The sequence below is a fragment of the Dermacentor variabilis genome, chromosome 6 (genome assembly GCF_050947875.1).
Source record: "Dermacentor variabilis isolate Ectoservices chromosome 6, ASM5094787v1, whole genome shotgun sequence".
NCBI lineage: Eukaryota > Metazoa > Arthropoda > Arachnida > Ixodida > Ixodidae > Dermacentor > Dermacentor variabilis.
The window spans coordinates 179,152,319-179,171,531 of NC_134573.1; the positions used below are offsets into that span (position 1 = coordinate 179,152,319).

Here is a 19,213-nt window from a genome sequence, read left to right on the forward strand (position 1 = left end):
CGTAAGCACTCGCAGTGCAGGTAATGTAGCGGTCTTCGGCAGTTCAGGTAATTGCTTATATCTTAAAGTGACAAGCATTAAAGATGTGCTATCGAAACACTTTTGTCCTTCTATTCGCGCCTTCAGCCCTAGAATTCCGCGATACGGTAACCGTACTGCGCGTCGGTTGCGCAGTAAGGTTGACCGAATCTTAGCGACCCAAACGGCGTGACGTCAGCGGCACAACGATCCCGATTCCCTAAATATAGCCGCAGGTTCCTCAATGGATACGCGGAGTGCTGCTGCCCACGTCAACCGAGTTGTAACCGACGTCACAGCCCCGTCTACGCTGAACGCACATCGATCGGATCCCAGCTGCGGCGTAAACACGGCGCCCACGCAGCCCTCGGAACTGCGCACTAGCCGGCGCTCCGCGCGACAGCTGGAAAACTACCCGTTCCGGATAGTTTGGCGGTCATTTTCAGGCGCTGTTGTCGCAGGCTTTCTCCGTGCTCGTGACGGGCGGGCGCCACACGTCGGTCGGGCGACCACAAGACGCGCTCAAGGCGCCCCGAAGGAACGGCGGCGACGGCGGCGCAAAAGCAACAAAACAACGGCGCCTACAACAGCAGCGCCTTTGACGCAGTTTTCGCGTCTGTTCCGGAGCACGCTCGCTGTTACGTGCATGCGCGCGCGCGCACCGTCGCGTGTGCGGCGCACTTGCGTCACACGGGGAGGTCGGCGCATGCGCAGCGCGTTTCCCCTGGCAACGAAGCGACCCGCCGCCTAGCGGTTGGCCGCAGTGGCCACACGAGCAGCCGTCGAGGAGCCGTTTTGCCGCTACGCCGTCGGACCGCTCGCTGCTGAAACCTCTTGCCCGCAGTCGCCGTGCGCTCCTGGGAAGTGGTCGTCCTCGGCCGGCCAGCTGCAGCGAGTAATACTTGAGAACCCTGAGTCGACCGACGTTTGGAATCATGAGGCAAGCACTGTTTTGCTCGCGACATATGGCGCGCGCCGGCTGTCAGCCGACGTCTCTTGACACGTCTTGCCCTTTTGGCGCAGTGTCGAGGAGGCCCGGTTCTCGGTGCTGGGCTACGACCAGGTGGTGCGGCTGCAGGAGCTCCTGGAGGAGCCCGTGTCCGTCCAGGGTCGCGGCAACTTCCCGGCGCTCGAGACCCGGCTGCGGGACCTGGTGCAGCGCGTGCGGTCGCAGCTGGGCCGCCAGGGCGTGCCCGTGCGGGACGTGCGGCTGAACGGCGGCGCCGCGTCCTACGTGTTGGAGCCGGACACGTCGGCCGAGTACAACGACTTGGACGTCATCTTTGGCTGCGAACTTGGCAGCAGCGGCGCCGGCGGCTTCGAGCGCGTCAAGACAGCCGTACTTGACGCGCTGGCCGAGCTGCTGCCGGCCGGCGTCAAGCGCATCAATGCGTGCGCCCTCAAGGAGGCCTATCTGCACAAGCTCGTGAAGGTGGCCACTGACGAAGACCGCTGGTCGCTCGTCTCGCTTTCCAACAGCCTGGGCCGTAACGTCGAGCTGAAGTTCGTGCATCGAATGCGGCGACAGTTCGAGTTCAGCGTCGACTCGTTCCAGATCGTGGTGGACCCGCTGTTGCTGCTACACCAGTGCGGCGGTGGTTCGGCGGAGGCGTTATTGCCGCGCTGTACGCAGGACTTCTTCCCCAGCGTGCTTGCCGAGTCAGTGTACGGCAACTTCGGCCAGGCGCTGGAGCACCTGCGGCGGCGGCTCATCGCGACGCGCAACCCCGAGGAGATCCGCGGCGGCGGCCTGCTCAAGTACTGCCACTTGCTGGCGCGCGGCTTCCACACAACTGACTCGACGCGGGCCCTAGAGCGTTACATGTGCTCTCGCTTCTTTATCGACTTCCCCGAGATACAGGCGCAGCGCGCAAAGTTGCACAGCTTCCTGGCCAACCACCTCTCGCACGAGCGGCTGCGCTATTCGTTCCTGGCGACCCTGTACCGCGTCGTGGACGGCTCTACAGTGTGCCTGATGGGCCACGAGCGGCGTCAAACGCTGCAGCTGATCCAGGAGCTGGCTTGCCGCGCGCTGCTTGTGCAGCAGCAGCCGCCCCGGCTGTGCGGATTCGCCCAGCCCTGCTGGCTGCTCGGACTGGGCCCCACGTTGGGCCCTGCGGGCTTGAGCCCCGGCCTGGCCGCTGGACCCCTCTGAGCGCAGGCGTGCGTCGTGGTGTGCGTGTGTGTGCGCGACGGTATGCAGCGCCGGAAGCCGACAGGGCGGCCTTGGCCGCCCGCGGGGAGGACGCACGCGCGGACCGACCCGGGTCTTCCACGGCCCCCCTTCCCCCCCCCCCTGCAAGTCACGTGAACTGCGGTCAGTCGGACTCCTTGCGCGCGCCGGAATGCAACAGCTGAGCGGGACCCAAGGCCGCCCTGTTTTTTTGCCATGTCCAACTGGGCCGCTCTGTTTCCCTGGGCAAGGCCGCCCGGCAGCCCTAGATAAGGGCAAGGCCGGCCGCTCCGAACCGCGAGGCCGACGGCCGCTCTGTAAGCTGCCGCAACCGGCAGCTCCCTTCTCCTCGCAAGTCCTTTTCTGTAACAAAGCATAAAACCAATGCGATGTGTTCGGCTCCAAAACTGTGTGTGTGTGTGCGCGCGTTATTCACTGCCCGCCGTCCCGTGTGCGCCGAGAGGGCTGCGGCCACCCAGTCGCACTCTCCGCGCCCGGCGACGGGCCCTTACACAACGGATTTCACCGCCGATAAGGCGGCCCTTATCGGGAAGCCACCGGTGCGCGCCGCTTGCATTTTATCAGGGCGTCTGCTGGCGGCAGCGCTTTTCCTTCCGTCGGAGGGGCTGTTGTCGCTTTCGTTCGCCGCCGCAGGCGCCTTTCCCGACGTGGCGCACCTGTGCCCCGACCGGAATTCGGGCCTTCCGTGCGTGCGGATTGTTCACTAATGCGCTTAACCGTGCTGCGACCTTGCTTGGCATGCCTGCCACTTAGGTCGCATATGATCGAGGACACGCGCCGTAATACGTCGGAGGCTCTCCCTGCGTGGAAATATGTTACGTCGCACTTGCAGCTGAATTCATTTATTTGTCGTCGTTTCTTCGCCATACGATTACAACGGACGTCCGAGCGTAAAATGTAGTTTCGTGTATCATGGGTGCGACGTAGTATGAGGGCCTTAGCCCTTTCTTTTCTGTGCGTCGTATCCATTCTACAAAAGCAGCCTGCTTGACTAGTTTACAGCTGTGCCTGAAGTGAAACGTTAACTAATCTTTCACAATTTCGAAACAATGCACAAAGGAGCATGCATCACTAACTGGTCACGACGCACGCTAGGGAATTCCTAACCATGCGCGTATCGAATTCCTTTTGTTTCTCGAAATGTTTTGCGGGTTTGCAGAGGCTTTGAATACTGCTGCAAATGTTCACAAGGCCAGAACATTCGAAATCGCTTGCGAATCTTGCTTTCGCCCAGCTGTAAGCGCTGGCAACTCGCATGTACAGTCGGCGTCAAAAGTTTACGAACCACGGCATGAGAAAACGCTGTAGCCTTGTATTCGGATTTTCAGCCTGTACAAGTATATGTAACATTGCTCTACAGTTTTACTGGCTGCGATCACAAGCGGCTGTAAAGCTCTTATTTCAGAGTTGAAAAGGTAAACAAAATCAGGCAATTTATATGCTTACCTTTCGTCAGTTTCCGCAGACTAAGTTGGTTCAAGGTATATCAATTTATACTGCTTTGTAGAAGTGTTGCTTGGATAGAAGTGACAGGCAGATGGATCACTAAACTGAAGTAATGAAAAGCATAGTAAAGAATGTTCTTGCATTGAGGCTGGTGGCACCAAATAGATGAATTAAGATAGAGAAAATAGAATTCTGAGCATGAGTGGCATAAATACTGGGGTGGAAGTCTTCCCATCTACATTCCCAAGCATTTGCGCATATATGTGAAAGTAATTCTTGAGTTCAGCAATCCACCCAGCCACAACATGCACCCCATTTTAGCTTTCTAGCAAATGAAAGGGAGGTTCACTGACAATCTGAACCCATTGTTTCAGACATATAGCATCCTGACGTATGTATTGGTCATTATAGTCAGCATAAACATTGCAATATACTTACCTGCTTACGGCACAATACTGCAACTGCAATAATTATCTTCACATTTGTACTTGTCGACCTTTGAGCCCGCCACGAGTATTTCAACACCAACACATGCAGCTACAACCCATACCAGTGCCTCTTTATTTTTTCGGAACCTGTATTTGCCAACACAGCTGTTTCAATGTCTGTGCTCGTTGACTTCAGATTTACAATGCTGGGGAGCTTGCAGAATAGAAATTCTAGTAGTTCATCATTTTCTTGATGGCATCGAAGCATCGCCACTTGTCTGGCAGGTAGAATGGTTCGAAGATATGTGGAAATGGAGTGTCAAATCCAGTTACCCTCTGCACTGGAGCTTCAAGGCTCAGGAAACACTCCTCCTGCATGAGCCATCAGTTTTAATTCAGTAGGGCGCCACATGTTTATGCACAACGTTCAAGTACAGTCACAACTCGGCATAATGAATTTAATAAAATGTTTCTCACGGATGGTGTATAATGAACAAAGGGTATAATGAAGGTATTTTTGTGCTGGTTATAATTTCATTATAATGAGGTCTGACTGTATTACAGAAAAATTATAAATGTACATTCATGTTGAGTAATGATTCTGCAGGGCCCAGCTAGCGGCTTAGGCAGCACTTTTTATTCACGCCCTTATTGAAATGCAATTCTAAACCGTTCAATGCAGAATAAGTTTGCCCTGTTACACTGTGACCAGTAACACGCATCACACTGCAGTAAAGATCATAAATAAGTTATTACAGCAGCATGAAAATATTTCTTCATGCATATGTAATACAACATAGCCCGAAATATTGTGAATCATTCTTACATACACAAACAGCTGCAGAAGAATCTGACAATCAAATTATCGCTTTCTAAGCTATCACCTCTGTAAATGTTTACAGAGGTGATAGCATTCGTTTACAGCACATCTGTGTAAAAACAAGTGCCATCTTGAGTAACGCGTGAACTTTTCACACAATAGATTTCAGCTATTTTAACGAAACACTGGACACAGCAGCAGACGAAGCGAGTTCACTACCTGTTGCGTAGCGTCTTGGCAGGTGTCAGTATCTGGCACCACTGTTGGTGTTCAGAGCTAGATAACCCGCAATGGAAAGTCCATATTCTCTTCCGCACACGAGCATGGCAGTTCGCTGCATTTTGTTACGCTTCCGAAGAGTATAGCTCATACGATGGTGCTCACAAACCTGAATTGCGGCAGCGATCTCCGCTCCGAGCCCCGCAGTAAGAGGTGCCTCGTGGGCAACTAGAAGCCTCCCGGTCTTCCGCACAGACTGCAAATTCAGGAAAGAAACAACTCTCGTTCACCTTCGGCTGCGAAGAAAGCCACTTTGTTTGAATGCGCGCACTGAATCTCCACGTTACAAATTGGGAATGCGGACAACAGTCCGCCGCATACCGTGCGCCCGGTCACGCGAATGCGACCGGCGCCTGCGCGCCAGGTACGTAATCCACACCGCAAAAGTTTAGGGACCGCGGAAAACCCACAAACTAACGGCCCACAAATAATCGTCTACTCGAATGCATCAGTGCAATGGGGCGCAATTATTATTACTATTATTTCTTTTTTTTTACCCCAGTTCTATGCTCTAAAGCTTTTGCGTCCGCCGATTCCAAGCGCGCGCGCAACGGTGAACGCGGATTCGCAGGGCGACATCGGAGTCATTGCCTGAACCATGCCTGAACATTGACGAGAGCCTGAAGCTCTTATCAATGCCCTCATGCACGTCAAGAGAACGCGGGGCGCTTTATCTGATACGCCTGCGACCGCGCTACGAAGCGCTGCTCAACTGAGCATAGCGCCGCGGACTTTAAAATATGGGGTTTTACGTGCCAAAACCACGATTTGATAATGAGGCACGCCGTAGTGGGGGACTCCGGAATAATTTGGACCACCAGGGTAGATCTAAAATCTGAGTATGCACATGTGTGTTTTCGCATTTCGCCGCCATCGAAATGCGGCCGCCGTGGCCGGGATTCGATCTCGCGAACTCGTCCTTAGCAGCCCAACACCACAGCCACTGAGCAACCACGGCGGGTCAGCGGCGGACTATTAACCAGAAAACTGTTCTAGAGGTAAGTGGTACGTCACTGTTCTGAACATGAGTGTGCACACCTGCGGTCGGACCATACGGCATTTATTTGGTCCTATACCAGCAATTTACATGCACTTGCTGGGGAAAAGAACGGCGCAGTTCCGCGTTTGTATTGCCCCGTTCGCGTTTCATTTGTCCACGAAGGGGCCGTAATGGGGTGCCACGGAGAAGGAACCTAATCCGAGGAGCAGGTCTTGCGCGTAATCACAGTTAAAAAAAAGTACTGCAAACGCGATTACGCTTTGCGACCGGTCGCGCAGAAGTTCCCCGAGACTACATTCCGGAAATGAATGACGCCAGTGCAACACGCACTGACAATCGTAGAAACGACAACACGTGTCAGTCTGCTCCGGCGCTGGCGGGAGCATAACGCGTGGCCGAAACGTGCAGCGCTCATTCACGCGCCGAGAGCATGATGTTTCGAGCATGTTCCAACACGCTTGCTCGCAGGAACGTTCTCGAGTGACTGCATGTACGGTTGTCGCGTACTGTACTAGATACAGCCAAGCTGTGGGAATCTTCCCGAGACACGGCGCGAATGTCGCGGGCTGCTGTTCACCGATAAGCGACTCTCCTGCCCGAGGTGCCGTCGCTACGTATGCGTTGCCGCGGCTGATCCGGGCAGACAGCTTTAATCATGAAACGTTCGAGCGCAGCCGCGTTTCCGCTCTACTGCTACTGCTATGCTGCTACGGCACCAGCTGTGCGCTTGGTTGTTTTGCCGCGCCGACTCGGATAGGGCGGTGACGCCACGCTAATTGAACATGTCTGCCCCCTCCCCATCCCCTCTGGCACTTAAAATGGTCATTCAATTCGCAGGCTAGTTATAATCGTAAGTCGGCCTTGTATAGCCGAAGCAACACACAATGGTGTGCCTTCCATTGGCAAGATTATTCTCATTCTGAAAGCACACTCAAACAGCTTCGTCTTCCACTAGCACTAGTACTGCATAACAATAATTGGCCTTTACTGTAACCTTTCTTCACACAAAAATTTACAAAAATGCAGAAGCCCAGTTCACCATATAATGTCAGCTCAAGACTACAAAATATTACACAGAAGGTGGAATGGGTGTTGAGTCAACTTTAACCTGCCAAGTTTCCTTAAAACTTTTTATTGTATAACACAGAAACTTTCACCTTTTGGCTGTAACAAAGTGCTATTATAGATATGTATGAATTAGAATTTTTGCCATTACTTTGGACATGCTACTCTGTAATAAATGATAGCATAATGAATGCACTAAACAAGTTGATCAAGAACCCACATTGGCCACAGTCTCCTTGTCCCATGGCATCAGTGTGCAGAGGTCGACGAGCTCGCACGATGCATTCAGCTTGTCCTGCACCATTTGAGCCACCTCCCGCAACACGTGCACCTGTCGTTACAAAAAGACATTGCTGACGTCCCAACTAAATGACAGTCGTTGCACTCAAGCCAAGAAATCTTCCAACTAAAGACACTGCCACACGTATATGTCAGACAAAAGGTCACCTCTGGATAAACACAGCTGTTTGAAAACCTGTGCTGTGCTGCGCCATGAAGGAAAAGCACAGCAAAGAGATGATTTTTTGTGACAATTGTTAGCCACTGCAGTTTCTAGTGAAATATGAACCAACAATTTTTTTTTTCTATTTTCCACTAATGTGCAGATAGAGTTAACTGGTAGCATACCAGATTTTTTTTCCCATAATAAATACAGAATCATAGCCCACTTGGACTGTATTGCTACATTTTGGGGCCACTAAAGCTACTATTCATGCTAATGTACAGCCTGCTCTGACATATGCAAAGGAAAGGAATTAAAAACTATACACAAACAACTCGCCTTTTTTTTCCTTTTCTTTTTTTTTTTCAGCTTGCAATTATATAATTGTTTGCACTTTGAACAATGCTATTGCCAAATTTTGGCCAAGGTAAGTAGACATGCAAGAACACATGAATAAATGTCAACTAAAAGTTAGACTAGAGTAAAAGTGCACAAGATATCCGTGGTTTGCCCTAGACAAGCCTGCCTAAATATTTGCTACAGTTAGCAATGCTACATAAATGCAGATGCAGCCTCAACGAAAAAAAAAAAAAGATATTTTACTCCACTTGCAGCAGTGCAGTAAAGAGAAAAAAAGTTTCAGCACTCTTTTCAGCACATTTTTTAATTATCTTAGAGCTGGGTCAGCTCTGTGATGTTGGCAGAGCACGGTCAGTGCAATGCAATGGCTCTTTTCAGTCAATTCTAATCCATTTTTTTATCATCTTCTGCACTAAGCAACAAGTTTTGATACCGGCAAAATACTGCTCCGGCTAATGATGAAGGGTAACAGAATCGGGAACAATGTGTGTTACCAGAGCAAAGGCATTTGGCTTTAGGATTTTTGCATTAGTTGTAGGAATTCAATAAATTAAAATTCAGGACCTGCCTGATTCAAACACTATTTCTTGCAAGGCCATAAGGCAGCAAGCAAAAAAATTCAAGGGGCACTTAGTTACCATTAAGTGGATGAATGTGAAAGCATTGCGACCATCGCGCGGTGCTTAGACATTATGCCACAACACAAGGTTGTGAGTTTGACTCCCACCGAAGGTTGGGGATCTAACTTCTAACAAAGGTTGTGGGCTCAAGTGCCTTAATTAACTTTACCTTAATTAACACCAAAGGTCATTGGTTTGACTCCTTCCAAAGGTACTGGGTTTGAGTGCCTTAACTAACTTCGCCTGAATTAACAACAAAGGTAGAGGGTTCAATGCCTATCCAAGGTTGTGAGTTCAAGTGCCTTCATGAACCCTATCATAATTAGCCATGCCCTAATTAACTTAGCCTTCATTAACACCAAAGTTTGTGGGTTCAACTCTCACCAAAGTATGTGGGTCAGAGTGCCTTAATTAACTCTATCTTACTTAACTGTGCCTTCATTAACTTCACCTTAATTAGCACCAAAGGTTGTGGGTTCAACTCCCACCAAATGTTGATGGTTCGTAGCCTTTTTGTACCATCGTGTGGTCACACTAACAATGCCAGATTGTCCACCTCATCAGCCATTTAATGCTTTCTCATTAAAAATAAATAACAATAATAAGTAAAGCAAGCAAGATGCAGTTGCTGGTCCACCTGTGTGCCCCAACCAAGGAGGGTGATGTCATCGCCTTCTTGTAGGACCTGCGCCTTGCCAAGTGGCAGGGTGTAGTCCTTCAGGGGAACCTGCTCCACAGCCAAACGATACAAGATCTTGGGCTCGAAAAAGATGCATGGGTCCGGGTCCTGGACACATGCCCGCAGAAGACCCTTGGCCTGTGCAGAGATTAGACCATCAAATATGGGATCCATCAGTCCTTCAATGCTTATTTATACCAGTTATAAGCCAGGAAAAGGGACACTGAGGACTCCAGACAGCCTCTCTATGTGCAACACTTTTCAGAACAGCACTCCATTCCAAGAAACATTAGCATTATGTGATTCCTTCAAGCTCTAAGGCAGTGTCATGGTTGTGAAACACGAAAAGAAGGATATACAGGGTGTCCCAACTAACTTCAACCATAGTTTAAAAATTTGCCAATGCACTCTAAGGCGACGCGACCAGATGCATGTTGCCGATTATTGTATGAAGTAAGCCACACTATTTTTGTATTCTGCTTATTTGCATAATTATTCAATATTAATTTACTAACTTCTGAAGCAACAAAGTTAGGCAAAAAATTCTGCATAGAAAGTTAGTATATAGAGTGCTTTGCAATATGCCCGATTAAACAGTTTCCTACTTTCTGTCTATTAGGCATTACTGTTTTTCCACTTACTGTACATCGTGATTGCGGCACTCCAAAACATTTCTCATACAAACGAACATAGCATCTAGCAGGGTGTGCCACCGCTTAAAAGGCGACAGGGCAGTGTTGCAGGTGTTGGCTGTAAGATTTACGCCACCAATGTGCTTCTCTTGTGGCGGTTCATGACAGCGATAATCAGGCGCAGCGGCAGCACACCCGGCCAAATGCTATGTTTGTTTGTATGCAGAACGTTTTGGAGGGCTGAAATCATGGCATGCAAGTGGGCATGTCACTTGGTATTTTTGTGTATGTCGTGGGCATCTGAAGTAAGCAGAAGAACACTAATGCCTATAGACAGAAAATTAGAAACTGTCTAATCGGACGTTTTGCAACTCTAACGGCTCTACAACTTTCTAACTAGAATTTCTCGCCCAACTCCGTTGCTTCCGAAGTTGGTCAAATAATCTTGACTAAATATGCAATTAAGCAGTTATGCAATGAAGCAGCATACAAAAGATAGTTCGACTTACTCCATAAAGTAGTCAGCAACATGCATTTGGTCACATCGCCTTAGAGTGCATCGGCATATTTTTAAACTCTGGCTAAAATCTGCTGGGACACCCTGTATAATTGCCAGTCATTTTCACTATAACTGCCAGATCTATCAGCTGTCAGTTGACGATTTTAAACACACACCAGCCCTGAAAATGAGACACCATACTTTATGAAACTGCAACAATTAGTGAGCACAGCCAGCACTTTGTATGCTCTTATTTTCTTTTGCAAGAGAACTGATTTTTCACTTCAAAAGAGTTGAATGCTGGGCTAGTTGGTTTTTTTTTCTGCTATATTTCAAGATGGTTCTCATGTTAATTTCACTTCATATGCAGGTACCTTCTACACGCAGAATATCCCAACAATAATTGTGACGTTTCCTTTTGCATTACCACATATCAAACTCAACTCTCCACTATTTTAGAGAAGCGTGGCTCTAACTGCATGCTCTTCATGTCTGAGGCACAAATTTAATGAAGTGAACTTTCATTTTGCAATATCTTTGTTGGACTGCCTGTTACTTCCCTTTCCTATAGGGCTCTTTCACCTTTTGCTGACGTTCACTAAAGTTAAAATGCATTTTGTTCAAGCAGGTAACGGAGATAATGAACGTCAGTATGTACGTCAGCCATGTGAATCATAAAGAAGATTGTCAGCTGCATACAGCTGCCAGCTGTCGCAAGGCCTATATGATATCCTGTTTTTAAACCACAATTATAAATGAATGTTTTGAACGTCGACACACTTCAGTTAAGTACACACTGTGATGCACTCTGTACTACTATGCACATACTATCAATCTTGTAAATGAACATAAACATTACGAATGGATGCTTCGAACTTTTAGGTCAACACATATCTGTCATACACTTTATATTATTTGTGATGCACTTTATACTGCTATGCACCTGTGTAGAGTGCACATACAAGCAAACAACTTGAAAATGGAAACAAACACTGCAAAATGCAAACTTAGGATAACATGTTCTCATCTTAAAGATGACAAGACAAATGTTTTGAATGGCCAGCTTTCTGCTTTAAAAGCTAAAGAAGAAGAAAAAGAATGTTTCAAGAGGAGATGAAAGTACAAAAGACCTGTGAATGTAAGCCTTGTCTTCATCAGATTAAATGTAAAAAAACACTGAACATGTATATCCCATTTGACATTTGCTTGTTTGAAAGTACTCCACAAGACAGATGGAAAAGAACATAAGCAGAAAGAAAAGGCCACAAGACAAATTAGGCATGCAATGAGTTTCACACTTCTACTACTCTGCCACCATTTCCACTCATGCATTTTACCAGAGTATACTGCCTTCGATCATCAGTGCCACACTTATTTGTACTTGGTCCTAACCCACGGCAGTATTATACATAATCTGTTACATTCATGTTTGGAAAAAACAGCTGAGGGTTCACAGACATTATATAAATTAAATGTTTAGCACTGTGGAGCGGTTCTTGAAAAGTTTAGAATTTCCCAGCGAAAAAAAAAGAAAGAAAACAAAAGAAACCATATGCAAGCAATAGCTGCAGGATCAAACTCATAGTGACTCTTCAGGATACTTCAGCACTATGATGCCCTTTTGCAGAGAGCACCATAATGACATTAAAAGTAGTTGCTTTCTTTGAGTCTGTGCCTGTGATGCCATAAGTGCCAATAATTTGTGACAGTAAAGGTGCGATCTTGTATGCGTTCCAAAATCGAACGGAGGCGGTCCGTTCTGTTGCGTTCATCCGATAGCAGACAACACGGAATGATTGACAGCAGATGTCACGTCACAATTGATGTCATGGCCTTTGTCACGGTTCAAATTGTCCAATCGTGTGCCGCTCGGTGGAACGGACCACCTCCGTTCTATTTTGGAACGCGTACAAGATCGCATCCCAAAGCTCTGTCACCTCATACAAGTGACATCATATGTGCCTAATATTTAAAACCCTTTGTTTTTCAACTAAACTGAGAAATATCCAGCAATGTAACCAGACAAGCATTTGAGGCAAGCCTGCATGTAGCATTTGGAAGCAAGATGCTAACGCTTTCTCTCCTTTATAAGTGCAAAGGTACCAAATACTTGGCATATTGTTCAAACAGAAAGTACAGATGACTTCACAGCAAGCAAATGTCAGCACTGTGCTTCTATCCATCTGAACAGAGCATTCAAGAAACAAACAGAGCAGCGAGATAGAAAATGCAGCTGGCAGCCATAGCCAGCATTTAAAGAAATTCCACATAATGAAGCCATCTGAAATTTCATGCTGCTGCTCTCGCAGGGCTACTGCTCCTATCGTTTTGATCTGCCCAATTTCAGTAACCAACCTTGGTGTATTTGCATAATGTATAATTTGCATAAAGCACAACTTCAGTATTAACCTTTGCCAATTATTAATTGCTTTGTATTTACTACCCTGTCTTGTATGCTGGTAGTACACATAATAGTTGAATGTCACTTACATTTCACTTTCTTCTGCGCTTGTCCCAATGTGTCTTTGTTGCTTAGTTTGCACTGACTTGGCTTACACGATGTGTATCTTAATAGCCTGAACAGGGTTCATAAGGTGTCTTTATATACAAATAAAAAGCTAAAATAGTCTAAAATAAATAACAAATAAATGAAACCCTTTCAGCACAAGAACTGTGTCAAATGGCTAATCCACAAGCGAGTAGTATTTTCTTTTCCTGTGTTTTGCATGATTTAAAATCGTGCATAAATACGTTTGACGGCATTTTCCAATGGTAAGCATCACCTTTACAAGAAGCACTGAGTTCCAATACATACAAAGGGAAAATAAAACCAAGTAATTACTGCAGGCCTTTATTTATGCGTATTCTGCCATAAAATCAGCAGCAGTGAATGACATCTTTAAAACAAATTAATTTTCAGTCTTTACTACCTCAATCATGGAAAACCAACTAGCCCAACAATCAACTCTTCTTCAACAATGCAAATGTTACACCAGTCAGAAATTGCCTGTTTTTCCGCTAAAAAGGTTGCAATAAACATAAGCTCAGAAGCCCTGTCAGACTTAGAACATTCAACTAATTTTTAACATTTCCCGCAAGCTTTTGTGTCTGCTGTGAAAAACACAGCCATGGGAGTCCTAACATTTTGAATGATACAAGGTTCACATTAGCTTCCTATGGTGCAATAATACCATGGAACAGCCTCATCCCTTGAAATAGTTGCATTTAAACAGTCAAGGTTGCATGTACAAGGAAGTGTAACTTACTGGTGCAGCACAAGCAAAAATAAATCAGCAACAAAAATAATCTGGTTTAGCCATTCCTTCCACAGCCTTAACTAGCCTCTGTTTTAAAACAGCAGGACAATGTCTGCAGTAAAAATAAAAGAATAATCAAACAAACAAAAAGAGAGGGGGTGGCAGCTGTGTAGGTAGACAGGTGTCCTTGCTCCAAGTTGTGCTTGAACCCAATGAGAAGGGGCTGGGCGTCCCACTTCTAACACCTTGCCTCACATTGGTGCGAGAGCTGTCATTGCTCGGTGCGGTCGGCTGCTGATAACAGCTCTGGCATCCACACCATCAAATGCAAAAGTGGAAGCCAAGCACACTCACTGACAGCAGATAAACACAGCACCAGAATAAGAAAGCATGAAAGTCCATGTTTTGTAAATTAGTGGCTAAAAGCTAGTTGAATGATTATCAAAAAACGTCAAAAATCGACATCAAGAGAAACTGTAAAGCTCAAATGCTTCGTGTTACTAGTAATATGCTTCCTATGAGCTAGGCAACATTTGACCACTGTTTTACATCTACTTCAGATGATGTGCAGCAGCCCTTGTGTGTCCTTTCTTTTACAGTGATGAGAGTGCCATGTACCTTGTTTTCTTCTTCTTTGTTTTTACAATATTTTTTTCATATGGCAGTGTGAAAGTGTGCTGCCGTGACTGAAGTTAGAAAAATTTGAAGTTTGAGGTTTACATGGTGCTCAATTGTACCTGACCCATCTGCGATGCTACATATTTATAACAAGCATCAATATACAGTATAATGCTTTAGTTAGGTATAATGGTTACTCCTGTGTGACTCATTCTTTAGTATATCTGAGTGATTCACTTATGTAGATCTTTAAGCTTATTTATTGTGTATGTGTGAGGTGTGAGAGAAAGATCTTTGTTTCTGCTCATTTTACACATGCACTTTCAAGAAAAAGTAAAAGGCCACGGCCCTACCTGTACTGGATCGTGACAACACGTTTTTTGATACTGTTTATATGGATTTGGTCAGTGAGAAGGAACAGCAGCAGTTTTGTCATCACAGCAGTCCTGCCAAGTCTGCAAATCTGTATGGACATCTACAGCTTTATTTTCCCTGTTTTTTTTTTTTTGTACAAATGTGTCATACTTGTATGAATGAAAGTAACCATCAGCCCACTTTTTTCTGGGGACTGAAATCCCTTTGATTTACGGCTAAAGAACAAGCACTCAAACTCGCAAGGTATTGGCACTAGTGGCCAGGATATGACAGCCACGAGGGATTATGCATGTTTGACTTAGGGCTTCTCTCTGAGGCATTAGCACTTGACTTTTTTACAGGAATTGCAATTCTGAACAATTGTAAGCGTATTATGAAAAGAGGCTTGTACTTGTTTTTAAGGCCTCCCTGTGTAAGCAAACAAAAGTGTTTGCACTAATTTTTTCCACAATTTGTCCTGCTGCAGTGATTTTGTGGCTATGGCATTTACGCTGCAGAGCATGAGGTCATGGGTTTGAATCCCGACTACAGCAGCTGCATTTCGATGGGAGTAATATGCAAGGGTGTTTTAATGATAAAATTTCAGTCTATATTAAAAAATTCTAAGTTTTTTTGTAGCAATTTTTTGCCAAAGGAGGTATTTACTATGCATTGTTAATATTTATATCGTAAGGATATTTATGAACATACACATGCCATATAAATATATCTGTAGGTGGGACTGAACCAAATGTTCTTGAACTTTGTTACCATGGCCATAGACAATACACAAGTTTTGACGCAGATAGGCTCTGCATTGTACACAGTAACCTTAGCAAGTACAGAGAAATGAGGGGACATGTGCAAAAAACATGTATCTACAGCTACTCTTCACATAAAAAGAAAATCAAGAATGACGTGTTTTGACAACAGACTTTCCAATGTCAAAGCTGTGTCAATGCTATCCACCCACTGACATCTGTCAAGCAAGTCCATTGTGCCAGTACAATGTCTTCGAATATCACAATGTCATTGCATTCGGATTACTTTATGTACATATACGCAATATGTGACATGACCTGATTACCTGGAAAGCTTGCATATGTTGCAAGTTCCCAAAGACGATAGAATATTTTATTTCACTTTACTCCTGTGAAAAACTCAACTTGTACTTTGACAAGCATGGCATGAAGCAGGCCAAGACAATGGTAAATTACTATCGAAAAACATTCTTAAAGCTCTGCAGCTGGCATAGCCTGTATGAGAAGTATTTTTCATGTGATTAGGCCTGGGCCTATGTTACATCATGAAATGCAAGTGTACGTTTCATCTGGTCTGCCAGGACTAATCATGGCTGACTAATGGCTGGAAAAAAAGGATGCCCGTGACAAACCAAAGCAGAGACTTAGTAGTTTATGTGGTTTGGGAGGCTGCAGGGCAGAAAGTTAAAAAACAGTTGTGTGTTATTTTGATGAAGTTTACAGGAGATCAGTGGAATGCCGCCAGCACTACTATGTACCACTGTTTTCTTGCAGCATTATCAAGAAGAAAAGTTGTTAAAGGCCAAATGCAATGAAATGTAACTTTGGCTAAATTCATAATAAGTGAGTAGCATGCACTATTGAAGGTGAGCGCGGTCTAGGGCTGGTAATTGTATCATTTTCTTATTAAAAGAGTTTAAATAGCACCTAAGCAGACAATGCATGCACCTGGCACTTAGCAAATACAATGCAAATCCCAGCACATTGCTTCAGAGATTCCCAGTGCACTGCAGGAATCACCTAATCTTGGAGATCATGCCAAGCAGCCATGCTGGTTCTCAATATTCTGGGTTCTGCATCATTTCTGGTAAGTGGCAATGGCAACATTTCTTTTTCAGTTTGTTATCAGAAGTGCCCAGTTTTATTAGCTTTTAGTGATGCATCTAATTGTAATCCAAACAAAAAAAGTTTGTGCTGAGGCTTATCCATACCCTCGTATGTAAAGGTAGGCTGTTTACACAGTCCAGAATTTAGCTGCAGGTGGCCTTTTGGTGATGCCCAGCATTACTTCCTCAAGCCAGAACATCTGGAAAGTACATTCCTTACACAGCCACAGGTACAATGACACACAAGTTGCAAGGGCACGACCCTTTAGCATTCCTTCCATTTCACACAACTAGCAACACCCATCCACCATCACTGATGACTCATTCACTGTCTGCATTATCATAAAGTGCACGAGGTGTGCCTTCCTTGCTGCTGCTTGAATATAGATGTGGGCTGATAAGGAAATCCTGAGCTGCAACAACTGTGATGAGGAAAACAGCTGGAATCTGAAAAGGCAGAGGCAAATGGTGCCGCTGTTGTGCTTCTGATGTTCAGAGTTGTGCCCAAACAAAAGTTAGGCAGAGCAGAGAACAATCCGATAGAGCCTAGCGTGAACATGTGACCTTCAGCATGGCTGGTGCCTCAATATCCTGAAACTGGTAGTTGACAGAAAATTTTGGCTTTGAATTTTTTAGCTTAACATGACAGAAATGTCACTGTCTCCCATTGAACAGAATACAGTCTCTCTGAAAGCACTGTGAATTATACTTTCATGCCTCTGCAACTGAGTGGTCTTGTTGTCCTTGAGTGATGTCATAACTGCAGAGCAGCATGTGTACTGAAATACTGGCCTGTCTGCAGTGCATTAAGGTTTAACAAATAAAGGCATTTCTGCTTGCTTTCCATTACTCTCCCATATGAAAAGCATGCATTTATTGTTTTCTGTGTGTGTTGTAGTAGCAAATTAGTGTCTGTCATAGTGTTTCCACCCTAACTTCATATCTCATGTTGCTGCCAAATACATTAGGCTTTGTAATTTCCAAGACCAAAACCATGCTGGGCTGGGCCACTGCCGGCCATGCATGCTGCATGGTCAGCTGGTAATGCTCTCAATCTATAAGTCTTCACAGTGATCGGCCAAAGACACAGTTAAAATTGCCCAAGGACATTCTTTTGCACTAGCCCACAAGTGTTAAACTGGCACTACGACTTCGATGCAATGCAGTTCTTTCTTTCGTGGAACTCTTATGTCCCCACAGTTCTTCCAAGCTGCATAGAGGCTTTTTTTTTTTTTATTGCTGAAACATCCCATTTATTTTGCCATGCTTGTAAACCATTCCCACCTCTTGCTACCCTCCGCAAGCTTCCTCCTGATCTCAGTCGGCACGGTGACGGCAGCATGAACGCACCTGAATTGGACCACGCGGCATGACGATCCTCAGTCCCGGAACATGGGCGAAGAATGCTTCCGGACTCTGCGAGTGGTACAGGGCGCCGTGGCCAACAGCACCACACGGTGCTCGCACCGTCAGGCCACCACAGTTGAAAAGTCCTCCGGACCGATAGCGGTATTTGGCCGCCTCGTTGACGAGCTGGTCGAAGGCGGGGTAGATATAGTCCGCGAACTGCATCTCAGCGACAGCCGTAGCGCCGGCCACGGCCATCCCAATACCGAAACCTGCGATGCCTTGTTCACACAGCGGCGTGTTGAACACGCGGTGTTTGCCTGCACATGAGATATAAGCGCGACCATAAATTGGATTGCAGAAAGTGTTGCCGTCTATGCATTCCCCGTGGTATGGATCGTTGAGCGAGCACAGTAAACGCACTGTGGCTCCACGACACAAAACAGAGTAGGGGTGCTTCTCGACACCGACTAGACACTGCCTACGAGTGAATTGAACGCTATGTCTTCAAGTGATGCGAGAGAACTAGCTGCAGGTTTTGTATACGCTGGTGACCGAATGTGCCGCATGATCCATCTATTAACGCACGCCACTGAAACTGATTGCCAACGATCCGAATTCAGGAATGGCAGAACACGTAGTACAGTTGCAACGAGCGAAACCAACCATGTGCTATCCACAAAACCTTTCTTGCACTAATACTATACGAGAGTCACATGCATACGCACCGTACTTTTCTTGCAGGCCAACCGTGCACCGAAATACGCCACCGAAAGCCACGTCTTCGCCAAAGATCACGGCAGTCGGATCATTGGACAACGTTATGTCCAAGGCGTTAGTAATGGCTTGATAGAGGTTCAACCGTGCCGTTTCTCCTTCAGGAAGAGATAAAGGAAAATTATATTTTTGTGGATTTGTTCAGAACTAACGTAACTATATAACACCCCTAAGTTCCAAGTACTTAAATATACATGGTCACACACCATCTGACGACGACGGTGTGTCTGGAACAAATGTGAAGTGGCCCGCTGACCGCTTCTGCACCTCGCAGCTGGATGCCACTTGTTCCCATCGCAGTCTTCGTGGCGAAACTTTCTTTCGCAGAAGAGCCCGCACAGTAAGGCTGAAAGATGTCAGACTCATGGTGAACTCTGGAAGCGTATGGTCATAGAATAAAGAACCAACGTATGGTTAGACTTCCTAGCCAACCGCGATTACACCACAGGCGCGACCACCATACTTGCTGCAAGCGCAGTCACCGTCAAGCCGCACTGATAGGCGACGTTTC

General features: G+C 46.2%; 2 protein-coding genes across 2 annotated transcripts; one reads left to right on the forward strand and one right to left on the reverse strand.

Annotated features, from left to right (window-relative positions):
* Nucleotides 1-762: 762 nt before the first annotated feature.
* LOC142585894 (terminal nucleotidyltransferase 5B) lies at nucleotides 763-2,603 on the forward strand. The gene is made up of 2 exons (XM_075696979.1): nucleotides 763-958; nucleotides 1,042-2,603. The coding sequence occupies exons 1-2, from the start codon at nucleotides 954-956 to the stop codon at nucleotides 2,171-2,173; spliced, it is 1,137 nt and encodes a 378-aa protein (XP_075553094.1). The 5' UTR covers nucleotides 763-953; the 3' UTR covers nucleotides 2,174-2,603.
* A 1,593-nt stretch (nucleotides 2,604-4,196) lies between these two features.
* BckdhB (Branched chain keto acid dehydrogenase E1 subunit beta) lies at nucleotides 4,197-19,195 on the reverse strand. The gene is made up of 7 exons (XM_075696978.1): nucleotides 18,909-19,195; nucleotides 18,654-18,800; nucleotides 17,929-18,245; nucleotides 9,310-9,489; nucleotides 7,471-7,581; nucleotides 5,295-5,381; nucleotides 4,197-4,458 (listed from the first exon to the last, which is right to left on the reverse strand). Exons 1-7 carry the CDS (start codon nucleotides 19,066-19,068, stop codon nucleotides 4,318-4,320), a joined length of 1,143 nt encoding a protein of 380 aa, XP_075553093.1. The 5' UTR covers nucleotides 19,069-19,195; the 3' UTR covers nucleotides 4,197-4,317.
* Nucleotides 19,196-19,213: the final 18 nt, after the last annotated feature.